This window comes from Camelina sativa, chromosome 11 (assembly GCF_030686135.1).
Source record: "Camelina sativa cultivar CO46 ecotype springtype chromosome 11, ASM3068613v1".
NCBI lineage: Eukaryota > Viridiplantae > Streptophyta > Magnoliopsida > Brassicales > Brassicaceae > Camelina > Camelina sativa.
This window is the reverse complement of record NC_141890.1, coordinates 13,849,607-13,873,087: the sequence shown is the minus strand read 5'-3', so window position 1 is coordinate 13,873,087 and position 23,481 is coordinate 13,849,607. Positions and strand designations below refer to the sequence as shown.

General features: G+C 35.7%; 3 protein-coding genes and 2 pseudogenes across 5 annotated transcripts; 1 reads left to right on the top strand and 4 right to left on the bottom strand.

The window, feature by feature from the left end:
* The first annotated feature begins 45 nt into the window (after positions 1 to 45).
* Positions 46 to 1,626, top strand: LOC104723415 (uncharacterized). Its single transcript, XM_010441787.3, has 2 exons — positions 46 to 182; positions 484 to 1,626. The coding sequence occupies exon 2, from the start codon at positions 581 to 583 to the stop codon at positions 1,520 to 1,522; it is 942 nt and encodes a 313-aa protein (XP_010440089.1). The 5' UTR covers positions 46 to 182; positions 484 to 580; the 3' UTR covers positions 1,523 to 1,626.
* Positions 1,627 to 1,666: 40 nt separating this feature from the next.
* On the bottom strand, positions 1,667 to 4,487 carry LOC109127736 (disease resistance protein RPP5-like). Its single transcript, XM_087475219.1, has 4 exons — positions 4,140 to 4,487; positions 3,547 to 4,014; positions 2,052 to 3,296; positions 1,667 to 1,950 (listed from the first exon to the last, which is right to left on the bottom strand). Exons 1-4 carry the CDS (start codon positions 4,362 to 4,364, stop codon positions 1,714 to 1,716), a joined length of 2,175 nt encoding a protein of 724 aa, XP_087331345.1. The 5' UTR covers positions 4,365 to 4,487; the 3' UTR covers positions 1,667 to 1,713.
* A 3,478-nt stretch (positions 4,488 to 7,965) lies between these two features.
* Positions 7,966 to 9,839, bottom strand: LOC147933951 (disease resistance protein RPP4-like). The gene is made up of 2 exons (XM_087475220.1): positions 9,108 to 9,839; positions 7,966 to 9,004 (listed from the first exon to the last, which is right to left on the bottom strand). The coding sequence occupies exons 1-2, from the start codon at positions 9,443 to 9,445 to the stop codon at positions 8,107 to 8,109; spliced, it is 1,236 nt and encodes a 411-aa protein (XP_087331346.1). The 5' UTR covers positions 9,446 to 9,839; the 3' UTR covers positions 7,966 to 8,106.
* A 573-nt stretch (positions 9,840 to 10,412) lies between these two features.
* Positions 10,413 to 14,817, bottom strand: LOC104727979 (protein SUPPRESSOR OF npr1-1, CONSTITUTIVE 1-like; annotated as a pseudogene). The gene is made up of 7 exons (XR_015572417.1): positions 14,222 to 14,817; positions 13,048 to 14,134; positions 12,540 to 12,950; positions 12,241 to 12,453; positions 10,933 to 12,056; positions 10,659 to 10,793; positions 10,413 to 10,564 (listed from the first exon to the last, which is right to left on the bottom strand). The product of XR_015572417.1 is annotated as a protein SUPPRESSOR OF npr1-1, CONSTITUTIVE 1-like (transcript).
* Positions 14,818 to 15,343: 526 nt separating this feature from the next.
* LOC147933950 (chorismate mutase 2 pseudogene) lies at positions 15,344 to 16,584 on the bottom strand (annotated as a pseudogene). Its single transcript, XR_015571328.1, has 4 exons — positions 16,534 to 16,584; positions 16,218 to 16,446; positions 15,669 to 15,755; positions 15,344 to 15,589 (listed from the first exon to the last, which is right to left on the bottom strand). The product of XR_015571328.1 is annotated as a chorismate mutase 2 pseudogene (transcript).
* Positions 16,585 to 23,481: the final 6,897 nt, after the last annotated feature.

The window sequence follows — 23,481 nt, the reverse complement described above, 5'->3', positions numbered from 1 at the left end:
ATTGGGATCAGAATAAATTGAAAACGAATCAAAAGATAAAGAGTTGCGAGTTTTATAACAAAAACAGAGTGGCTAAGCTTAAAAACCCCAATTTTGACTTGTTCTTTGTCAATGTATCTCTCACAAGCAAGCTTCTTCGATTTTGCTCTTACACCACCGATCGGTGTTTTCGAATCTTTCAGGTTAGTTGCTCAAATTTTGTCTCCATTTCAATCTAGATCGGTGTCAAGTAATACAATTAATTGTCTAGAATTGGGATTTAGCGATAGATCGGGAATCCGGAATTTACGTTTTTTTTATTGTATTTTAGGTAATGGAACCTAGTTCTGGATTCATTGCGTTTAGTTGATTCTCGAATTGTTTGATTTCGTGATAAAGTTTAAAGCTTTGCAACAATACGCATTGTCTTGTCTGTGTTTTCTTTATGGATTGGATTCTCTGAGTCGGCTAAAAAAGTTTTGTGCTTTTAACTATTAACCACAGGTCACATACAAGCTGACATTAATTCTCTAGAAGCATAGCATCTACCAACAGCTGTTGAAAGCTTAAGCAGGGTTCCTATGTGCTTTTGTTTGAAATCATGATTGAGGTAAAGCGACCTGGTTCTTCCACAAGGATCACCACAACACTCGTTGATTCTTTCATGATTCTCTTCAGAAACAAACACATCTTGTTACCAATCTTTGCCCTCATAGCAATCCCTTTAGCAGCTTTACACCTCTCCTTAACTCTTACCTCCTTTCGCCTTAAAAACCATGTCTTTCGTCTTGAAGCCTTAGCTAACGTCGTGCACACTCGGTTTGAAGCTAGACAGATCTGGCAAGAGTCTAGAGAAGACGCTGTCTCGCTTTTACATCTCAAGTCTCGGTATTTCATCCCATCCTTTATCCTCTCTTGTATCGCCTCCATAACTGTCATTACATCAACTTCCTTCTCACACCAAGGCCTAAACCCATCTCTGAAGTCATCATTTGCTTCAGTGAAGTCCTCTTGGATGAGAGTTACAACAACTTCCGTCATCGTCTATGGTCTGCTCTTCCTCTACTCGCCAGTTCCCATGTTTCTATCAGCTCTTGTTGGTTACACACCCACATTGCGTTACCTCATCACGATCTTATGTCTCGTTGTTGAGGTATACATAATGGCTATAACAGGGCTTGGTCTTGTCGTCTCTGTATTGGAAGAAAGATACGGTTTTGATGCGATTAAGGAAGGAACGGCTCTGATGAAAGGGAGGAGGATAACAGGGCTGGCTTTGGCGGGTGTATTTGTGTTTCTATCGAGTTTCATTGGTCATGGGATGGAGAAGTTGGCAAAGGAGCTAGATATGGACTCAAGCTCAGGGTCGTGGTGGAGGTCGGTGGTTGTGGCCGGTGGGTGGGACGGGTGGAAGCTTGTTTGTATGTATGGGGCTGAGGTGGTGTTGAGTTACGTTGTAATCACTGTTTTTTATTGTGAGTGTAGGAATCGCAATGGTATCAGCGATGCAAATGTTGCTGATGACGCAGGTCTTGCTATTTGAAATTTTTAGTTCTAACACTTTTTTTGTTGTTGATAATTCTCTTGTGAAATACATTTTTGTTTACCCAAAATTATGATTTATTCGTTGCTTTAAAAAGAGAAAAATTCAATGTTTTGAACTAAAAAAATCGATAGATGCATGGTAAAATAGAAAAAAGCTGCCAAATATAAAGTTTGAAACGTGCATAGCTGTTAAATATCAAGTTCGAAACATGCATCTGATTCTGAATCAGGTTCCGGGATATCCAAGATGGGAATAACTGCATCTTGTTTCTCAGTTATCATGATATCAACACAGAAAGCTTCCTCCTCCAGAGAAACTGATGATGCGTCTCCCTGCCCTAACGAAAGCTCCAGATTTAGAGCGTCGGATCCTGTGTCCGCTACAATTTGGCCACAGGGTAAGTTGATATATTCTACAGATGTCATCTGCATAATAAATTCAAAGGATCGATTCTGTTAAGCAGTCTATGGTTATGTTGATCCTGGAATTTAAAATACTCTGTTCTAGTTATGGCAAGAAGGCTTACCCGCGTCCGCTTCTTGCTTCTCCTAGTCTCAACTACAACGTCACCTTTTCCTCTAGACTGTTGGTTGTACTCCTCTGTTTCAGAGCTTCTAGCAGGACCATCTGGAGATGGATAGACATTCAAGAGTCGTACACCGCATTCTTTTATCCTACAGGAGTAAGAAAACTTAAACTCCACATCGTTGAAAACCAATTTAGACGGAAGATCCATAGGTTGGAACTTGAAGGAACAAACAAACAGATGATCCGTGTTACCCCAGTGCAGGCCTGTCTCTTTTGAAAATAATTGCCAATACTTTCTGCCGTTGAAGACAGCGTTTACCAGCAAACATGAGTCCCGATCCTCGACCGCGGTTCGAAAGTCAACCACGACGCAAGCCTTGAATCGCAAGAAATCTTGAGAGAGAGAGCTATGAGGTAAAGTGACAGATAGGGAATCTTCATAAGCTCGACGCGTGAAATACTTAGGTACTTGTCCACCTAGTAAGACCGTAGGCTTGAAGTATGATTGTAGGATGAGTTCTCGCGCATCCTCATCCAGTTTGAAGCAATTCAAGAACTTACAATATACGCGATCAGTTATACAAGAAAAGTGATCTTCCAATGTTCCCATCACAGTGGCATCACGCAGTGCCGTAACGACACCTCCACAGTCTGTAAAGTCGAGCTTCTTAAGACGTGTCAGTCCAAAAATGTTTGGGGAGACATTTTTTAACCTCTTGCAACCACTCATCGTTAGTTCAACGAGCCTCGAGAAATTTTCAATGCAGTTGGGAACTTCTTTAATGGCGGTGTTTTCTAGATGGAGCGTGTAGATACTACTTGAAATGAGAGGAAAACTTGTCAAACTTGAGCAACCATTGAGACAGAGGCTTCCAAGACATGACAAGTTGACATCGGTTGGAAGAACCTCCAGCCCTGTGCATCCATCCATATACAAACTCCATAATTTTGGGAGATTCCCAATGGTGGAAGGAATCGTCACCAAACTTTTGCATCCACTGAGACCCAACTGCAACAATTTTTGGAGATTCCCAATTGTACAAGGTAACATCACCAAACTTTTGCATCCACTGAGACCCAAATGCTCCAAATTTTGGAGATTCCCAATAGTAGAAGGTAACATCACCAAACTTTTGCAATTATTGAGTTTCAAACTCTCCAGATTGGTGGCCTTTGAAAGATCCGGAACTTCTGTTAGGTTTTCACATTCTGACAGATCCATCTTCACGAGACTTCCAAGTGACTGAAAGTTGTTTGTTTCTTGTTTTTAAACCATTGGTATATATTCTTCAATCATCAATATCAGTGATATATATAGTCGTTTTAATTTTATAACGATAATAACTAAACTTTAGTATGTATGTAAGAATAATTAAACCGTGGATCACAAGGATCCACAAGGCATATTGACAATTTTTATTAAACCTAATTAGATTATAAGAGAGGTTAAACAAGAATATAAGCAAATGCTAAAACACTAACAATGTATGTACCTGGACGCCTTCCCATAGCTTCTCCAGCATTTTGTTGCCTCTCACTATAAGACGAACGAGATATTTTGGGCGAAATTCACAAGGCATACATCTCATAAGGCAGTCGAGATAATCCAGTGGAGGGAGATTCTTGTTCCAGAAACAATCTTCTACTTCAATCTTCATTCCATGTTCCAGAAACAATCTTCTACTTTTTTCAGGGAATTTTCTCAAACTATGGCATCCAGTGAGATCGAGGTATTCGAGAGATTCCAAGTTGAGATGAGTTGGAAAACTCTCTAGCTTTGTGCAACTCCTCATATCTAACTTCCTCAGTTTAATGGCATTCTGAATCGAGGAAGTAAGTGTCACCAAAGAAGTGCATTCAAAAAGATATATTTCCTCGAGGTTTATGGCATAAGAAAGATCTGGAATTTCATTTAAACATTTGGAACCATCCATAATCATCCTCTTGAGACTCCCAAGTGGCTGAAAACAAAATAGGGGGAAAAGAGAATACACACGTTCATAAAATTTTTAAACAGATTCATTTTTTAGCTTTTCTATCATATATACATGTGTTAATAACTAAAACAATGACTAAGAATTAGTACCTGAGCTCCTTCCCACAACTTCTCAAGCTTACTACACTTCATTGTGAGTTCAACCAGATACTCCGCCTTAAAATTAGAAGGCAAACATTTCAATGGACAAGAATTCCACTCTAGCCATTTGAGTTTTCGAGGCAAGTAAACGAGACCGTTAGACAGGTCTAATTTGGTTCCATTCGGTTGCCACCAGGAATGATCTTGAATTTTTAGAAATTGGAGATTAAGCATGCCTTTGAACGAGTTATCATCTAGTGAAACAAATGGCTTTCTGATTTGTAACGGTTTGAAAAATATTTCTAACACAGTTTCTAGGCCTGGGCATAAAATCCGAACCGAATCCGAACCGAATCCGAACCGAAAAAATCGGATAAAAACCGAACCGATATTGAGGAAATAACCAATCGGTTTTTGTTTTCATAATTTTTGGATATCGGTTTAAATCCGATCCGAACCGATATCCAATAAATATCCGAATATAACCGATAATATAAGAAACAACTTTATAAAAATAGATGTGATATACATGAATCATAGATATAGATATACACACCTAACTATATACAATATACATAAATCGTAGATATACTCCTATATCTACGTTATTGTTTACTTTGGTTTTTATTTTTTATCATTGACACGGTCTTATATCTCACTTTGGATGTTAGTACGTCACACTTTTATGTATTGGTATAATTTTATGTTAGTTTGAACTTTAAACTTGTTATTTGTTTTATTTCTATTTTTTCACATACTCGGTTAGTATAGTTTTTTTGGAAACAATCGTATTAAAAATATCCGAATAAAACCTTATCCAATAAATTTGGTTTAATGTTGGTTATCGACAATATATCTGAACCGATCCAAAATTTGAATATCCGAACCGAAACCGATCCGAATTTTTTGAAATATCCTAATGGATGTTAGAGCCAATATCCAAAAAATCCGAAATCCAAAATATCCGAACCGAATCCGATCAGATATCTGAACGCCCAGGCCTAACAGTTTCCGTGCCCTGTAAAAAAAATATACCGAAGTGAACTATTATCTTAATGATAGCAACATGTCAGTTTTTTCTTTATTACATTAAAATTAAGCGTTTTCTAAAAAATCAAAATTATTTATAGGCAAATTAATACTCCCTCCGTTCTTTATTAATCCATTTTCTAAACAAAAATATTTTAAAAAATCCATTTTTTAGTTTTCTGTGCAATATTAATTAGTTACTAGGTGATACCCCGTGCTACAGCACGGGATGACACATATTGTAATTGATTTATGTATATTTTGAATGCATAAAATATTTTGATTTATGTGTTTTTTACAATTTCGAAATTTTAAACAGTGTTCAGTAGTATATTTGGTTTACTTACATGATAAATGTTAAAATATATTTAGATAAGTACGTTGTTTAGACATCGCTAATCCTTTGCACGGTAACATATATACAATGATCGTTTTGCAGTTTTTAAGCGGTAGTGGTATGCTTATAAGTGTTACATCCAAATAACAGATTTTAATTTGGTTTTAGTTTGGACTATTGCACATATATAACCTACACATAAATATTTTAGAATGGCAATGACATTTCGTCCTATCCCGTCCTGTTTCATCTCGTCCCTACCCGTAAATTTTTTTATGTCCCATAACTGTTCGTTTTAAATAATTAACTATTAGACAATTTTTATCATCCAAAATTTTTGGGTAAAAAACATAACTAAATTTTTGCTTTTCTCACATTTTTTGACATATAATTTATTTTAGATATATTGAGTTGATATTAAATATATTTTCTATATCCATTAAAATAAATTTGAATTGATTTTTATTAATTTCACATATCTTATATATTAATTAACTTTCTATTATTAAGGCTATAATGAATACTTTACTATTTTAAAATACCTTTTAAAGTAATTTAATTTTTATTTTAAATTGTAATTAGTTCATTGTTTTCAAAATTAAAGTGGATTTACTTATATGTTCCTAAAACTGTGAGGAAAAATATGCACAAATATTAATTGTAATTTTCTTTTCTTTTTTTTTAAAGTTTTTTTCTTAAAATATTTACAAACAATCAGAAATTTAGACTTTGATTTATTATGTATTTAAACGTTTTCCTTATTTATTTCTGACGTATATGTTTTCATTAATTAAATATTCTAAACGATTAAGATTTAGGCAATATTATCTCAAAAGATTGTTTTAGATTTGCAGTTAATGAAATCAAAATATATGATTTAAATTAAAACCATTGAAAAAACCAGTGGCCAAGATTTAATTTAATTTTGAGAATCAATGGTTAATGTTTGATGAGAAAATCGGATCAACTAATTGGATATTAAATGACCCGCCCAGGGTCCAACGTAATTTGAATGGTTAGAGAATTTTAATTCCATAATATACTAATGTGTTAATAATTATTGATTACTAACCATTTTATTTAAAAACTACCAAAAGTCATGGTTCAAAAGTTAGTCAATGAGTACTCCTGCTTTAATAGTATAGACTAGATTAAGATCCGTGCTAGAGCACTGGTTGAAATTTATTTTATTTATATTATAATTTTTATAAAAAATGTAATATAATTTATGTGATTGTTTTAAAAAAATTTTTTGGATAAAACATTATGCAATAAAATCATATGCTAAATATGATGACTTGAAAGAAGACACGTATTTTGTAAGTTTTATATTGTTAATGATTCTAGATAAGTATCCGTGCTATAACACGGGTTAAAATTTTTCTTTATACAAAATTTTGTATATTTTATATTTTAAAATAAATTTTTAATATGTTGTATTATATGTTTTATTAGTTTATGTATGTGAAGTTATTTTAACAATGTATATTCTACATCATGACTTGAATGTCATTATAATACATAATTTTGTAAATTTGGGTTTTAAAAAGCGAGTTATTATACTTTTTGTTTTAATATACTTAGTTTCTTGAAATTCTTTCATATTATAGTGACATATTATTGACATTGCTATAACAAATCAATATAGAGTGTTTATTATAGTTTCTAACTTTTATATCAAGTTTCAATATTTTAAAAAGATTTCAAAATAAATTATTTAAAGTTTATTGTATTATATAAAACTATAAAATTCAACAAAAAAATATGAAATTGAATTTAAATATTCAATTTTGACCTGTTACTCTATAATTTTTTAATTCAATAGATATTATTTTTAAAGAAATAATATTACTAAAACTTGAGTATTTTATAGATTGAACAATTTACTTGTTTTTAAAACTTTAACTTATGGTATATCCAGAAATAAAATTATTTTTTAATTATAATAAATAATATGATAATTTATTTGTTTCACAAAATAGACTCATATATAAAAATGAGAGGTAAAATATAATGATAATTAACAAATTAATATGTTAAGTTAGATATCAAAAGATTTTAATATGGATGAATAATTTAATAAAAGAAATTGATATGGTAAGTTAGATAATATCAAATGATTCTTTAGAATATTCTCTTTATGATTTTCGGAAATAAACTTATAACCAATTAATGTATAACCTATTTGTAACCAACTTATTAAAATTATATTGTATACAAAACAATGTTGTGTACTTCCGTTTTATTATAAAAGATAATTGATAAAATTGTAAACTTCAAAAAAAACAATTGAATATTATTGGTTTAGAGTTATAGAAATTTGTGAATTACAAAAAAACAAAACATTTATAATCAAGTTTTAATATATATTTTTTTTTGAATGTGTGAAAAGTCTAAAAATTAGATCAATTAGGAACATAGAGAGTATAAAGTAGTAATGAACTAAAAGCAGCTGGGAAAAACTTACGGTTTTATCGGTAAATACGTCTAGAATTTCCTCGGCGTTGTTGAGAAATCGACATTTTCCAGGATTACCTATGGACTCTACACGAACAATTTCTATACCCAACTTCTCTAGCAAATTGTGCATCTCTAGCAAATTGTGCATCTCTATAGCCCAACACTATCTTCAAGTAAATCTTCAACGTTACTGACTCTAAAACCATTGAAAAAACATGCAATGGACAGAAACAACTCTTGATCTTTTTTATTTAACCTATCATAGCCGACTCTTAGTGTTTTCTCAAATTTATCATCTGAATCATTCCTGAGCCTAGGCATCATCTCCATCCACTCATCTTTTCCCCTTTCTTTTAAAGACGAACCCAAGACACTGAGACCCAAGGGAAGGTTTCCGGCAAGCTCGGCAACTTCAAATGCTAGTTTCTTGAATTCATCAGGTGGAGAGTTTTGTCCAAAAGCAAATCGGCATAACATCTTAAGAGCAAGACCTTCAGATGGCAGTTTCACGTCGTATACAAGGTCAATCTTATGAGCCTTGAGAAGTTGCCTATCTTGAGTGATCACAATAATTCTGCTTCCAGGTCCAAACCATTCAGTTTCACCCACCAAGGTCTTAAGTAACTCTAGATCATCCACATCATCAAGAACGATAAGAACTTTCTTGTGCTTTAACCTTTGCTTCACCTCACCTAAATTCTTTATCTCTATGTCCTTTTGACCTAAGATTTCGGAGAGAAGATTTTTTTCCCAACTCAACTTCATGCCCAGTAAGTCCTGCTCGGTGCTTTTATAAGTTCCGAAAGCGTAATGGGAGAATTGGCTAGATAGTTGACTGTATAGAAATCTTCCAATGGTACTCTTACCAATCCCTGATGTTCCGACAATCCCAACCATTCTAGCTTCCTTGGATTCCAAGCACAACATTGAATTCATTGCCTCTAAATGAGCTTCAATCCCAACAAAGTCGCCAAAATCATTAGATGTTGTAACTAGTTTATTAGAAACATCATTGGAGATTTTTTCAATCATGCTTGCTTCGTCACTCCTAAAATTAAGGGATAATCAAACCGTCAACAAATGAACACTCCTAAAAGCAAAAATAGCACCCAGTTTGAGATGAACCGTTTATAAAAAAAATCAAAAGGTACCCGTTCTGAAGATGCTCTCCGGCTATACTTGCTATCTCTGACAGAACTCGCATCCATCCTTGTTTCACATCTTCTGTTTTGTCTTTGCATGTCTCTTCAAAGGCCTTACCAAATTCACCCGTCTGTTTTCTAACTTGCGAAGGATCAACGTCGTAGAAAACTGGAATCACCATTTGACCCGACTCCTTGTAACACTTGTGGATCTCAACCAATTCATTCAAGCACCACGTGGAAGAAGCATAGTTCTTAGAGAAGATGACGACTGAGATCCTCGCTTCTCTAATCGCTTTTAAAAGCTCAGGGGCGATTTGGCAGCTTCTCTCGATCCCGTGATCCATGAATGTGATAATTGATTTGCGGTCGAGTTCCTTACGAAGATGGCTGAGGAACGTCTTGCGGACATCTTCCCCACTGAAGCTTGGGAAAACGTCTTATCTACGGCTGCCAGAAGAAGAAGCCGCCATGGAGATGATAGGGAAAAGAGACGAAGATTCGTAAATCAGCAATACCTAGATTGAGAGAGAGAGAGAGAGAGAGAGAGAGAAAGAGAGAGGAGAAACTTCGTCTTACTTTCCTCGAAGACTTGCATAGAAGACTTACTGTACAAGATATTTTTTTTAGTGGTTAAAAATCAAATTCCCGAACAAGACCATCATATTAATGATACAGAAACTCACTTCGAATGCTTTTACTCTAAAAACCCACTTGTATAGAAGACTCTCAGTCTCTAACGATAATTTTTGGAGATATCAATTCAAGACATAAATAAGATTTCAAGCTATCGTACTTTCTACGCAAATAGACTTACGAATACAAGATAGTGGTTAAAATACAAAATCAAATCCTCTAATTACGGTTGTGCATCTTGGCTACTTCACATAATTCTTCTTCACTGCCTCGTAGTTTCGCAATGTTCTTTATGTTCCTAGGAGTCGTTGTAAGAACTACAAAGGCTTTTTAAATTAGTTTCATTCCAACACAATAATTTGTTTTTGTCATTTCTCTGGTGAATTTGCTAAGTACAATTCCTTTTACCCGAATTCTAGTTTATTCTGCTGCTAATAAGGAGAAAAACTACCTTTGCTAACATACAGGTTGGGAGACGTATGTTTTTAAAAAAGGCAAGACTATTTTGGGTAGTACTTGACGTTCAAGTATGTAAACCCTAAGCTCACAGATTCAATGTTTCTTTGGATTAAATACATAGATGTATGGTAAAAATACAAAAAGCATGCCAGCAATATTTTTCCAGAATATATGCTAAAGTGTGGCTTATTGAAACATTTATTCTTTCAGTAATAGCGATTCAAAGCAAACACAGAGTGTTTCTGCATTCATAGAAAGAAAAAACTACAAACACTTTCAGGCTCCGAAGTTGGAGAGTTAAACGGATTGTGGTTCTCCGAAATCTCCAAGCTCCCCTACCATCTGCAGAAAAAAATGGCTTGTCTCAAAACCTATGAAACCGTCTTGTCAATTAGAGACTAGTCATGGTTGATCCCAAGTTATTCTAAAACAGAACAAAACAGAATAATAAGATGCTTCAGTTACCAAGATTAGGATCCAAGATAGTCAAGATGGGCATAAACTGCATCTTGTTGCTCAGTCATCATGTAATCAACACACAAAGCTTTCCCCCTCCAGACATGGATAAGAAGAAACTGATGATGCTTCTCCCTGCCAATCCTGTGTCCGCTACAAACGATTCTGTTAAATATTTGTCACTATGTTATTTGGATGCTGTAAAAAGAAATCGAAAGTCAAGTGATAACTTTTATAACTTTCATTTCTTATTATTTATAAATTATTATGACATAAGGCTTACCTGCATCCAGCATCCGCTTCTTGCTTCTAACAGTCTCTTCCATCACTATCATCTGGCTATGGAGACACATTCAAGAGTCGGACACCGCATTCTTTTATCCTATTGAAGCAAGAAAACTTGAACTCCACGTTGTCGAAAGCCGATTTAGATGGAACATTTTTAGGCCGGAACATGAAGGAACAAGAAAACAGATGATCCGTCTTACACAACTGCAGTTCTGCTCCATCTTCAAAAAACGATTCCCTATACGTTCTGCCATTGAAGCCAATTTTTACCTACAAATATGAAGACGAGTCATTGTCCTCGGTTGGAAAGTCAACCACGACGCAAGCCTTAACTCCCAATAATTCTCGAGAAAGAGTGCTCTGAGGTAAAGTGACAGTTAGGGAATCTCCATAAGCTCGATGTTGGAAATACGTGGGCACTTCTGCACCTGGTAAGGCCACAGGCTTGGTGCATATTCGTATGATGGCTTCTCGCACATCTCTTTCCAATTTGAAGCAGTTCTGCAGGCTAATATATTCACCACGTGAGGGTAACCTGTAGCAATTTGTACCCATCTCATGCCGGAAAAGCTTACGTCGTGGTGTATACTCAATGTTTTCATATAATGATATACCAGAAGGGTAATCTTCCTCACTGGCATCACCAAACGCAAGGATGGCACCTCTACAATCTGTAAAGTCGACGAACTGTAGACCTGTCATGCTGAAAACGTTTGGGGAGATGTATTTCAACTTCTTGCAACAATACATCATTAGTACAATGAGCCTCGAGAAATGCTCAATCCAGGGGGGAACTTCTTCAATGGCAGTGTTTTCTAGATAGAGACATTCGATACCAAGTGAAATCTGAGGAAAACTTGTCAAACTTGAGCAACCACTGAGATCGAGGATTTTAAGAGATGACAATTTGACATCGGTTGGAAGAAGCTCCAGCCTCGTGCATCCTTTCATGTATAACTCCATCAATTTTTGGAGATTCCCAATAGTAGAAGGTAACGTCACCAAACTTTTGCAATTGTTGAGTTTCAAACTCTCCAGATTGGTGACCTCTGTAAGATCTGGAATCTCTGTCAGGTTTTCACATCCTGACATATCCATCCGCTGAAGATTTCCAAGCGACTGAAATTTTTATTTTAAAGAACAAAAAAAACTTTGTTATGCTTTAATCATTGTCAATGAAATATGTATATATGTATCTATGTATGTACGAATAAGTCAATAAACCGTGGATCACAATCCATATTGAAAGTTATACTTAATTAGTAATCAGCAAATGCTATATAACATTAACAATGTAACGTACCAGGACGCCTTCCCATAGCTTCTCAAGCTTTGTGCAACCCATCATATATAAGTGACTTAGTTTAGTTACATTCTGAATCGAAGAAGGAAGTGTCACCAAAGAAGAGCATTCAATAAGAATTAATTTCTCGAGATTTATGGCATTAGAAAGATCTGGAATTTCTTTCAAATTTTTAGAACCATGCAGATTCATCCTCTTGAGCCTTCCAAGTTGCTGACGAAAATAGCAGAGAAAGGATTTATAATACGCAACATTCAAAAAATTATAAAACATCTTAAGAAAAAAAATGGAATTCGTACCGGAGTTTCTTCCCACAGCTTCTCAAGGTTACTGTTCTCCAATGTGAGTTCGACCAGATACGCAGCCTTAAAACTATTAGGCAAACAATTCAATGGACAGTTATTCCACCTTAGCAATTTGAGTTTAGGGGGCAAATAATCGAGTCTTGTAGGTAGATCCAATCTGCCCCTAGTCCCCAACTGTAGCCATTTGAGATCGTGATCACCGGTATAGCAAATTCGTCCATCTTCATATACACGCATATCCATAGGTATTAGCCATTTGCCTCCTCTTTTTTCTGCCCACAGGCGATGGTCAGAAACTATTAGAAACTGGAGACTGCGCACACATTCGAACGATTGATCATTTATTGAAAATGATTCTGGTGTATATGATGCGTCTAGATATATCCCAAGCACAGTTTGCATCCCCTGCCAAAAAAGATTCACATGAACATCGTAAGTTTCTTCTTTTTCCTGTGTGTGTGCCAAAATTAATGTAAAGTCATGAAATGCTTAAAAAGCTTACCGTATCATCATCGTTATCGACTAGTACATCTCGGATATCCTCAATATCAACCAGAAATCGACGTCTCTCAGGACTGTCAGACTCCGCACGGACAATTTCTCTACCCAACTTCTGTAGCAAATTGTGCATCACTACAGTTTGGGGCTGTGTTGTTATACGTATGAGGGACTTTTTAGCCAACATTGTAAGCCTAATGTCAGCATTATCTCTGAGCAAGTCACTGATTAAACGGACTTCGTCTCCATTGAATAAACATGCAATGTGAAGAAACAAGTCTCGCTCTTTTCTATCCAACCTATCGTAGCTGACTCTTAACGTTTTCTCAATTTTCCCATCCAAACCATTTCGGAGCAGAGGAAGCATCATCATCCACTCATCTTTGTCTCTTCCTTTTAAAGAAGAACCAAGGACACTGAGACCTAAAGGAAGATTACCGGCAAGCTCGGCCACTTCAGCTGCGAGTTCCATAAAACCATCGGGTGGAGAGTCTTGCGCAAAAGCAGATCGGCAAAATATCTTAAGAGCAAGAAGTTCAGATGGTAACTCCACCTCATGTATAAGTTCAATCTTATGAGCCTCAAGAATTCGCCTATCTTGAGTGATAACAATAACTCTGCTCCCGGATCCGAACCATCCAGTTTGTCCAACCAATGTTTTTAGTAGCTCTAGATCATCAACATCATCAAGAACTATAAGAACTTTCTTCTCCTTTAACCTTTCTTTGACCACACCTACCTTCTCTATCTTTAAGTCCTTTTAACCTAATATCTTTGACAGAAGTTGTTCTTCCCAATACAACTTCGGGCTATAGTCATCTCTGATGGTTCTCCTACAAGCTTCAAAAGCCCGAAGATGGAATTGGCTAGAGAGTTGACTGTATAGAGCTCTTGCAATAGTAGTCTTACCAATCCCTGAAGTTCCTAAAACCCCAACCACTCTAGCTTCCTCAGATTCCAAGCACAACATTGAATTCAATTCCTCTAAATGAGCTTCAATCCCCACGAATTCGCCAAAATCATCAGATTGTGTCATACTCTTTTTCAAAACATCGTGGGTTACTTTTTCAATCATGGCTGCTTCATCAGGCCTAATAATAGCAATACTCAATTGTTTCATTAACCAAGCAACGCTTAAAAAAGGCACAGCTGAGATATTAATAAAAATTGGAATATACCAGTTCTGAAGATCCTCTCCGGCCATACTTGCAACATCGGCTAAAGCTAGTTTCCAACTTTGTATCTCATCCTCTGATTTGCCCTCGCAGGTGTTATGAAAGGCTTTGCCGAATTCACCGGTCTGTTTTCTAACTTCGGAAGGATCAACGTGGAAGAAGATCGGAATCACCATTTGATTTAATTTCGTGTAACACTTGTGGATCTCAACCAATTCGTTTAGGCACCAGGTGGATGAAGCGTAGTTCTCAGAGAAGACAACGATTGCGATCCTCGATTGTTTTATTGCCCATAAAAGCTCAGGGCCGATTGGGCGGCTCCTCTCGATCTCATCATCTATGAAGGTGATTGTTTTGCGCTTGAGCTCCTTGAGGAGATGGCTGAGGAATGAGTCACGGACATCTTCTCCACGAAAGCTTGGGAAAACGTCGTATCTCCGGCTACCAGAAGAAGAAGAAGAAGCCGCCATGGGAGACGATAGAGAAAAGAAAGACTCAGTGGGAAAGCAAACTGAAGTAGATCAGAAATAAACAGTGAGAGAGAGAGAGAGAGAGAGAGAGAGAGAGAAACTTTGGATTCCTTTCTTCCGAAGACGTTGACGAAGACTTTTCTTTTTTTGGTCGTCAACGAAGACTTATCTTTAGAGGAGACCGAAATTTCTGGACGTCAGTTGTAATTAAAAAAAAGAAAATAAAAAAATCGAATGGGGTCAGTTCTGTGAAGTAAAAAATGATGGCTTTAATGGGAGAACTTTTTTTTGTGTTCTTAGATTAAATATATAGTAAAAATAATGTTAGATCAGTTGTTAAGATCATAGGTAAAAAAAATGGGAGAACTAATTATGGTGTTCTTAGAATAAATATATAATAATATAATATTCTTAAACATTTTACAAAGATGTAATTTATTATTAACTATAGACCAAAACTTGAATGTGAACAAAGATACAAACCAAATTCAATGATCCTTGGACAAAAAATTATTAATACTTACCTACAAAACTTTCAAATTAAAAAACAGAGAGCAGAGAGGTTCTTTTTACCCTTTTGTCTTAGAAAGATAAACCTGAGACTTAAACACTGAATCTCCAATTTTAAACCCTGGCATTGTGATGAACTCGACGCTTAAATCGTCTTGTCCTTCTTCTTTGTCATCACCCACAACAACAGATTCCATGTAGACACCTGAGAATCTGGTTCCTCTTCTGACCACAAAGATCTTTGTACTTGTACACAGGCGAGATCACTAGCAGCAGTTGATGGATAGTTTCCATCATCGCCTGGTTTGACGAACAAAGGAAGCACTTCTTTAAAGTAAACATCCCAAATCCGTTTGTTTATGTTAATGAATAAAGCCTTAGGATGCAAAACCTAAAGAAGAGAAGAGAGATTAGAATAGAAGCATTTAGAGTTCTTAGGGAAGTGTTTATCAAAATTTACTACATCATACCGTTGGATATTTGTGCGTAGGAAACACAGGGTGAGGAATGTTGTCAAGGAAGAATGGATTCTCTTCCGGGTTTTCGTATCTTCCTACCTAAAGATGCACATACATAAAGACTTTAAAGTGAACCAATCAACACAGCATATAGGCTCATATCCAGAAATCTCGAGTATAAGCTAAATGAGATGAATGTACCATGCAGAAACACATTCAGAACAAAAGTAAAACAACCCCTGTATGTATTGCCAATGTTCCACATATAGTGAGGTTCATAATGTAAAAAGGTGGAGCCTTTTTTTTTTTTGGCAGATTCAGACCCAATTCCAGACAAGAAGTTATCGCACAATTAGAGACAACACCAAGTTATCTTCTTTTGCGATGGAGGAGACACAAAACAAACAAACGCAAGCTAATTCAAGAATCTAGCCTTAGTGAAATTGACTTGTAGTTTGGTTTCTGCTACTTCCATGAAACAATCTATGGAAATTGATATAGCGAACCGAATCAAAACGAAGCATTGAACTCTAATTCTAGTTTTAAAAATGGGAAATGAACCTTAGCTTGGAGGAATTCAATTTCTCTGACGAAAAACTCGGTGAGAGAAGAGGAATTCACAGAATCCTCGAAAGCAAGGGCATTGAGGGGAAACTGAGATCTTTCGATCAAGCTGAAGACTATTGTGTCTTCTTGCCTAATCAACGATTCCCTGATCGATTCAAGACTCAATACATCGGAACCCACCACAGAATCCGAGTTTGACTCGTTGACTCCTGCCATGCCACTTCTGCAAAACGCCAACATTCCGACAAGATAAAACATCACAGTCATCGTCGATGGTGTAAAAGCTACAGATGAAGTTCAAAGGATTTACCTTGAACAATGAGTCAATGAAAGCTTCTTCTTCTTCCTCTCGTTTTTTGAGTCTTATGATGAGCTCAACCAAAGCAATAACTTCAAACTTTGGGTAGATCAAACAGACATGGAAGAGTATGATGAGCTCAACCAGCGAATCAATTACAGGACAAGGCTGCAAAATAAACAAAAATGAACAAACAAAACCCTCAATTCGTAAAGTTTATGCCGTCACATTCTTCAATATACGGACCCAAACAAGTAAAAATCAAAACTTTTAGGTTTTTAGCAACAAATTATGCAATTTATTTCAATCAATACGATCGAACCGAAGAGAGAAGACAAGTTGATAGAACACAGATCAGGGACAAAATCGAACCTTCGACTATTGGAAGAAGATAATTCCATGAACTTCATCTCCGGTTAGCCGGAGAATTTGGGAGAGATCGCCGTTTCACCATTTGGGAGAAAACAAGAAAAACCTAGCAGCCACTCGAATAAATGAAAAACGAAACGATCTCTCAGTTGCAAAAAAAATTGTTTCCAGTGAGACAATGCCACGTCACACAAGAACAAGCCCAAAAACTGATCTAGATTAAGATCCAAAAACCCGTTCTAAGTCCACTATTACAATATTTTCTTTTTAAAAAAGCCTTAGAACACACTCATAGTTGTGCCGTTAATGATGGCCTAACGAGTATACTAGATCAGAGTGGAGTTGATGTAGTCGTACCATCAGTTTAGTTTGTAATGTTTTGAACTCACACCTCACACTTTGTCTTGGAATGTAGGAAACGCCATGGAATCAGTGATGCAAATGTTGCTGATGACCAAGCTCTTGCAATTTAAAATTTTAGTTCCAACACTTTTCTGTTGTTGATGTTTTCTTTTGTGTGAAATACATTTTTGTTTACCCAAATTATGATTTATTTATAATATAAAGAAAATTTGAATATAGTGATGAAAAGTCATTTGTATATAGATTTCTAAAGACGTGCACAGTTGAAATGAAAGGAAAGTTTAAAAAATTCTCAATAGAAGTACAAATAAATAGATTTATAAAGATGTGAATATTTGAATAGACACAACTGTTGATAAGAGACAATTCTACATTCCACGGACATAAATGGCACAAATTTTTAGAGATGCAACCGTAGAAATTTTCTGTCAAAAAATAAAAATAAAATATTTTATGAAAAAGTACAACGAAAAGATGTGACTATTCTTCACATGTATTCAGGTTGCTATTATTATACACTAGGACTCATACCCTCCCGCGATATTGCAGGGGAAGCATTTTAGAAAAAAAAAAAAAAATTAAAATTATACATTACAAAATCAATTGAATGTAATAGAATAGTTTGAATATATAAACATTAAACATAAATTGTTACTAAAAACATAACCATCAATATTAAAACTTATAAAACAAAAAAATATTATGTAGAATAGACACAACTTTGCAAAAAACATTGTTTAAAGTATTATAAATATATAAGATATTTTATGAAGAATTATAGTAAAGAGTTACAATTAAAAAAATCATTATGACAAAGTGATCATAACTGAGAATATTGAACTAATGGTTGTAATGAGTAAATGTAATTTTTTATTAAATATTATAATTAAAAATAAATTTAATAATGAGTGAAACTGTATCAAAGAAAAATTAAAATACACAATTAAAAAAAAAATATTAAAATAGTTTTTAACGAAAAGTTACGATAAATAGGCGCAACTATAAATTCTATAGTAATTTTTATTAAATTTCTATATTGATAAAATCATTTCTAAAATTTTAGTTAGATTATAGAATAACGATGAATATTAGATATTAATATTCAAATTATTTAGATTGAACATAAAATGGAAAATTTGCTTCAACGAACAATGATTTGTTAGTTATTGATGAAGAGACAAATATACAGAAATTTAAAAAGACATGAATATTTAAATAGAAACACTTGTTAGAACGAAAAATTGTGATAAAAAAATATGAATAAAATATAGTGAAATGATACAACTCTACAATGAACAGATACAATTGTTTGAGTTTTAAAAAAATATTTTTTCACAAAAAATACTAAAAAAAGTCGCAACTGTTGTTTGCATTTATTCAGATTATTATTATTATTTTTAAATATTAAAATATTTTTTTAACGAAAAGTTACGATAAATAGATGCAACTGTAAATTCTATATTAAGTTGTATTAAATTTCACTATTGTTATAATCATTTCTAATAATTTGTTTCAATGAACTTTTTTTTTTCAGCAAAAATGATTTATATTAATGAATTGTGAAAGTCATTATACAAATAACTTGTAAGCCAAGTTGGAGGAATAAATTGTTCAAAATAAAACTATTAGATGTACAACCATGTTTTACTAATATATGAGCAACAGAATTACAATCTCTAGATGAGTAGACAAATTGGCAACTCTATATCTGTGAGGCCCAATACTTAATGTCGAGAGTGATGCTTTCTATAGATTGATCAAATGACTTATTGTTTAGCATTTTTGTAAGCGTATCATTGTCCCCTTCAAATATCATTGAGTTGAAACCCCGAATCCATGTTTGTTGGAGTGCAACTAATAGGGCTTTTGCTTCCGCTTCTAAGGGAGACATAGTGAATCCAATAATGGTAGCTCCCCATCCATGAGTACTTCCATGATGATCTCGTAAAATCCATCCACAATTTGTTTGATGTGTAATAGGATCAAAAGCTGCATCATAATTACATTTTATAAGGCCAGAGGGTGGTCTTGTCCATGTTTTCCTTCTTCTTTGTGTTCCATTTTGTACTTGTTTGTCAGAAAATTGATGTACTTGCTGATACCATTCATGCATATCCGATCTTGCTCGTATGACAACCGTATTTGGATTTTCCTGTGAACCTTCGAAAATAAACTTATTTCGAGATTTCCAAAGATGCCATAATATCCAAAATGGAAGGAACTTGAGGTTAGATGGCGTATTTCTGTTCTCATGAAAATCAAAAATAGATTCCAATAGAGTGTCAGTGTCTAAGTTAGAGTAGTATAAAAAATCAGCCTGGATATTGGCTTGTTGCCAAATAGAAGCAGCATAGGGGCACATAACCAAGATGTGTTCTATCGTTTCATCACTTTGGAAGCACCTTGGACATATTGGATCTAAATTCATTCCTCTGGTTGTTAACCTTGTCAATGATGGTAAAGCTTTCGATATGGCCCTCCAAAGAAAGTGTTTCAGTTTAGGCATAATATTAAGACGCCATATCTTTGGTTTCAATGAAATTGATCCATGCGGTCTTGGAGGCAGATAGTTTGGTTCGGTTAGATTGTGCATTGCTAGCCAGTAACCCGATCGCACTGTATACGTACCTGTCTTTGTATAATGCCAAACAATTTTATCTGGAGGGTCATTACGGGGTAGATAGATTTTATTGATGTGTTCATGATCTTCCTCTGTAAAGTGAACACTTATTTTTTCTGTGTCCCAACAATTGTATGTTCCACCTGATATCATTATGTCCCTTACGCAGGCATTACTGTCAATAGATGCACTATGAATTGGCATTGGTGGATCCGTGATAGTGACATTGTCTAGATTAATGCGGGCAGATGCACCATTCCCTACCTGATATCTGTAACCAGTTTTTATGATTTTGAGTCCCTCTAAAATTGAGGCCCAGCCGTAAGATTGGTTAGCTCTCTGTTTAGCATCAAGGATACAATCATCTTTGTAATATCTTGCCTTAAAAATGCGAGCAAACAAGGAATTGGGATGTTGTATTAATCGCCATGCTTGTTTTGCAAGTAAGGCATCATTGAATTTTGCCAAGTCTTTAAAGCCTAAACCACCTTCTGTTTTAGTGTGTTGCAGACGCTTCCATGCTATCCATGAGATGCCTCTATCTTGATTCCCTTTCTCCCACCAGAATTTTTGTAATATTGATTCAATTTCACTAATAATTCCCATAGGTAGTTTGAAACAGGACATAGAAAAAACAGGTAAAGCTAAGGCAACAGATTTAGTCAAAATCTCCTTTCCAGCTTGTGAGAAATAACGACCGCGCCAAGAGGATGTTTGTTCTCGTACTTTGTCAATAATATATTGGAACATCTCATTCTTTCTTTTGTCAAATTGTTCCGGTAATCCTAAATACTTACCTCCACCACCATGGTTTGGTATTTGAAGAATAGATTTCAATCTATTTTGAAGTTGTCCTGGAACTCGAGATCCGAACGTGATTAACGATTTACTGGTGTTTATTTTTTGGCCAGAATAGTATTCATAGACTTCAAAGGCCTCCTTGATTGCTCTGTAATTCCGTGCATTTGCTTGGCAAAAACAAAGTGAGTCATCCGCAAATTGTAAGTGTGTGATTGGTGGTACTCCATTTCCTATACGTATACCTCTGATATCTCCATCCGCTACTCTTGTTTTGATTAGATGACTCATAATATCAGCACAAAGAATGAATAAATATGGTGATAGGGGGTCTCCCTGTCGTATGCCTCTCTCTGGAACAATTATGCCACATGGAGTTCCATTAACAAGAACAGAATAACTAACTGATCGTACGAAAGCCATTATCCAGTCAATCCATTTGGTTGAGAAGCCAAAATAAGTACATTGTTACTTCTAAGAAATTTCACTCAACCCTGTCATAAGCTTTAGTGACATCAGTCTTGATTGCCATGTAATTTTGTGATACCCGCTTCCGAGTTTTTAGAGAATGCATCACCTCGTGGGAGATCATGATATTATCTGTTACTAATCTCCCAGGAATGAAAGCTGCTTGTGTATCAGAGACTATGGTGTCTAGATGTTTTTTGAGTCTGTTTACTAGACACTTGGAGATGATTTTGTAAAGAACATTGCATAGAGCAATAGGCCTGTACTCCGAAAGAGTTGTGGGTTCAGTAATCTTGGGGATTAAGCATATATTGGTATGGTTTATTCCTGTTTTCATGTAAGAAGTTTCGAAGAAGTCTTTAACCTCTGCACAGACGTCCGGACCAATGATGTTCCAGTAATGTTTATAGAATCTGGCTGTTAGTCCATCTGGTCCAGGAGCTTGGTCATCACCAATATATGAGACTGCATCATATATTTCTACATTTGTGAAATCTCGTGTTAGATCATCATTTATCTCTTGTGTGACAGTTGAAGGGAAGTCACCAAAATCAACAGGTGAAACCGGGATTCGACTTGAGGTGTAGACCTCAGAAAAATATTTCTGTGCATGATCTCCGATGTCTTTATCCCCTTCATAAACATTATTTTGCAAATCTTCTAGTCGGGAAATATAGTTTTTGGCGTTCCTATTTTTTGTGCTGGCATGAAAATAATTTGTATTGCGATCACCACAGTGTAACCAACGGTTCCTGCTTTTCGTATGCCAATAGGGTTCTTCATCTTGGTAAGCTTTAGTTAAGGCTTCTTGCAATCGTGGTATGTGGCGTCTGTGACCTCTGTTTGTACTCTCCATGGCTAAATTTAGCTCTTTTTGCAGAGTTTCAATCCTTTTTGCTGAATTTATGTTTGCTCTATGTTTCCCTTTTGACATTGAGCGACGACAGCTTGTTATTTGGTCACAGATTGTATAATGATTATTTGTTTTACATGAGTTCCAACCTCTTTCCACTATATTAGCAAAATCTTTAACCTCTGTTAGTCGTTTATCAAAGCGGAAGGGTTTGGTTGGCATTCGGTGAAGTGGCCTGATTGTTGTAAGTATTGGTTTATGGTCTGAACCATTAAATTCTAAGAATTCAGCCTCTGCATTGGGATATAGTGAGGTCCACTCAGAGTTCACCATAGCTCTATCTAAACAGCATTTAACTGTGTACTGATGTCTCTCTCCTACCCATGAGAACCTATCACCTTTATGCTTTAAATCAGTTAACTCACAAACTGATAACATGTGATTGAATCTCCTAAAAGTCCAGTCTTCTCGAGGAGGACCTCCGATCTTCTCTCTGTTGTTAGTTATTTCATTGAAATCACCAGACAATAACCATGGGCCATCTCTAGTTGTGCCTATAGATTCTAGAAGGCTCCATAAATGATGTCTCTGACTTGGAACTGGGTGACCATAGACACCAGAAAAATAGAAACCGTTATTATTATGTTTGATGTGCGTATCAAGGATACGATCATCTTGGTACAAAGTAGATAAAGCAACATTATCTGCCCACATCAGAGCTAAACCACCACTTCGACCACGGGGGGTTGAGTTACAACATTATTAAATCCTAATACATAAACAAGTTCATAGACAACAGAACAAGCATTCAGAGTTTCACACAAGAAAAGGACATGGGGTTTTAAAATACGACATAAACGTTTTAATCTACATTGAGTCAGCGGCAAACAGATGCCCTGACAGTTCCAGGAGACGACTCTCATGGAGGCATTGGGGGAACCGCCCCCCCCCCCCCCCCCCCCCCCCGCGGCTCCGTTCGTCATCAGACCGCTGCAGGATCCCTCAGATTCCAACCTTCCTCGTTTCTTGATATGACACAAGACCGCCAAATCTTCTTGTGCTTCACATTGCTGATAATGGAGTTCCATGTCCGACTTCTTCCTCTTAGTTGCATTGCCATTCGCTATCTCGCAAGCCATTATGTCTGAAGCTTCACCATTTGATGCAATGCTCTTACCCTTATTAAACTTCATTAGTAGTATCGAAGTCTCTCTGCAGTTAAGTCAGTATCTTCAAAGACACTTGGAGAAGAGGATCCATCCGATTCTGAGATCAAGAACTCCTTAGACTGACTCATCTTTTGGAGTCCAGGAATGTAACCGTCTGGGGCGATTGTCTGGAGAGTGTTTGATGGAGATTCGAACATGTTAGCAGTGTAATGGTGATGGTGATCTTGGTCATCAAGATCATTGTCACTTGGTCCATCCTCATGTGCCGGATCATCATTTGGTGGATCATCATTAGGGAAATCATCATGGTTCAGAGGACA

Bases quoted from the DNA above. Each gene is read 5' to 3' on its own strand.
- LOC104723415 (XM_010441787.3), top strand. From the start codon at position 581: ATGATTGAGGTAAAGCGACCTGGTTCTTCCACAAGGATCACCACAACA.
- LOC109127736 (XM_087475219.1), bottom strand. From the start codon at position 4,364: ATGCTTAATCTCCAATTTCTAAAAATTCAAGATCATTCCTGGTGGCAA. The intron at 4,015-4,139 runs GTACTAATTCTT...TTTTGTTTTCAG, and splicing joins AGTTGTGGGAAGGAGCTCAG to CCACTTGGGAGTCTCAAGAG. The intron at 3,297-3,546 runs GTACATACATTG...AACAACTTTCAG, and splicing joins AGCTATGGGAAGGCGTCCAG to TCACTTGGAAGTCTCGTGAA.
- LOC147933951 (XM_087475220.1), bottom strand. From the start codon at position 9,445: ATGGATCACGGGATCGAGAGAAGCTGCCAAATCGCCCCTGAGCTTTTA. The intron at 9,005-9,107 runs GTACCTTTTGAT...CCTTAATTTTAG, and splicing joins GGAGAGCATCTTCAGAACGG to GAGTGACGAAGCAAGCATGA.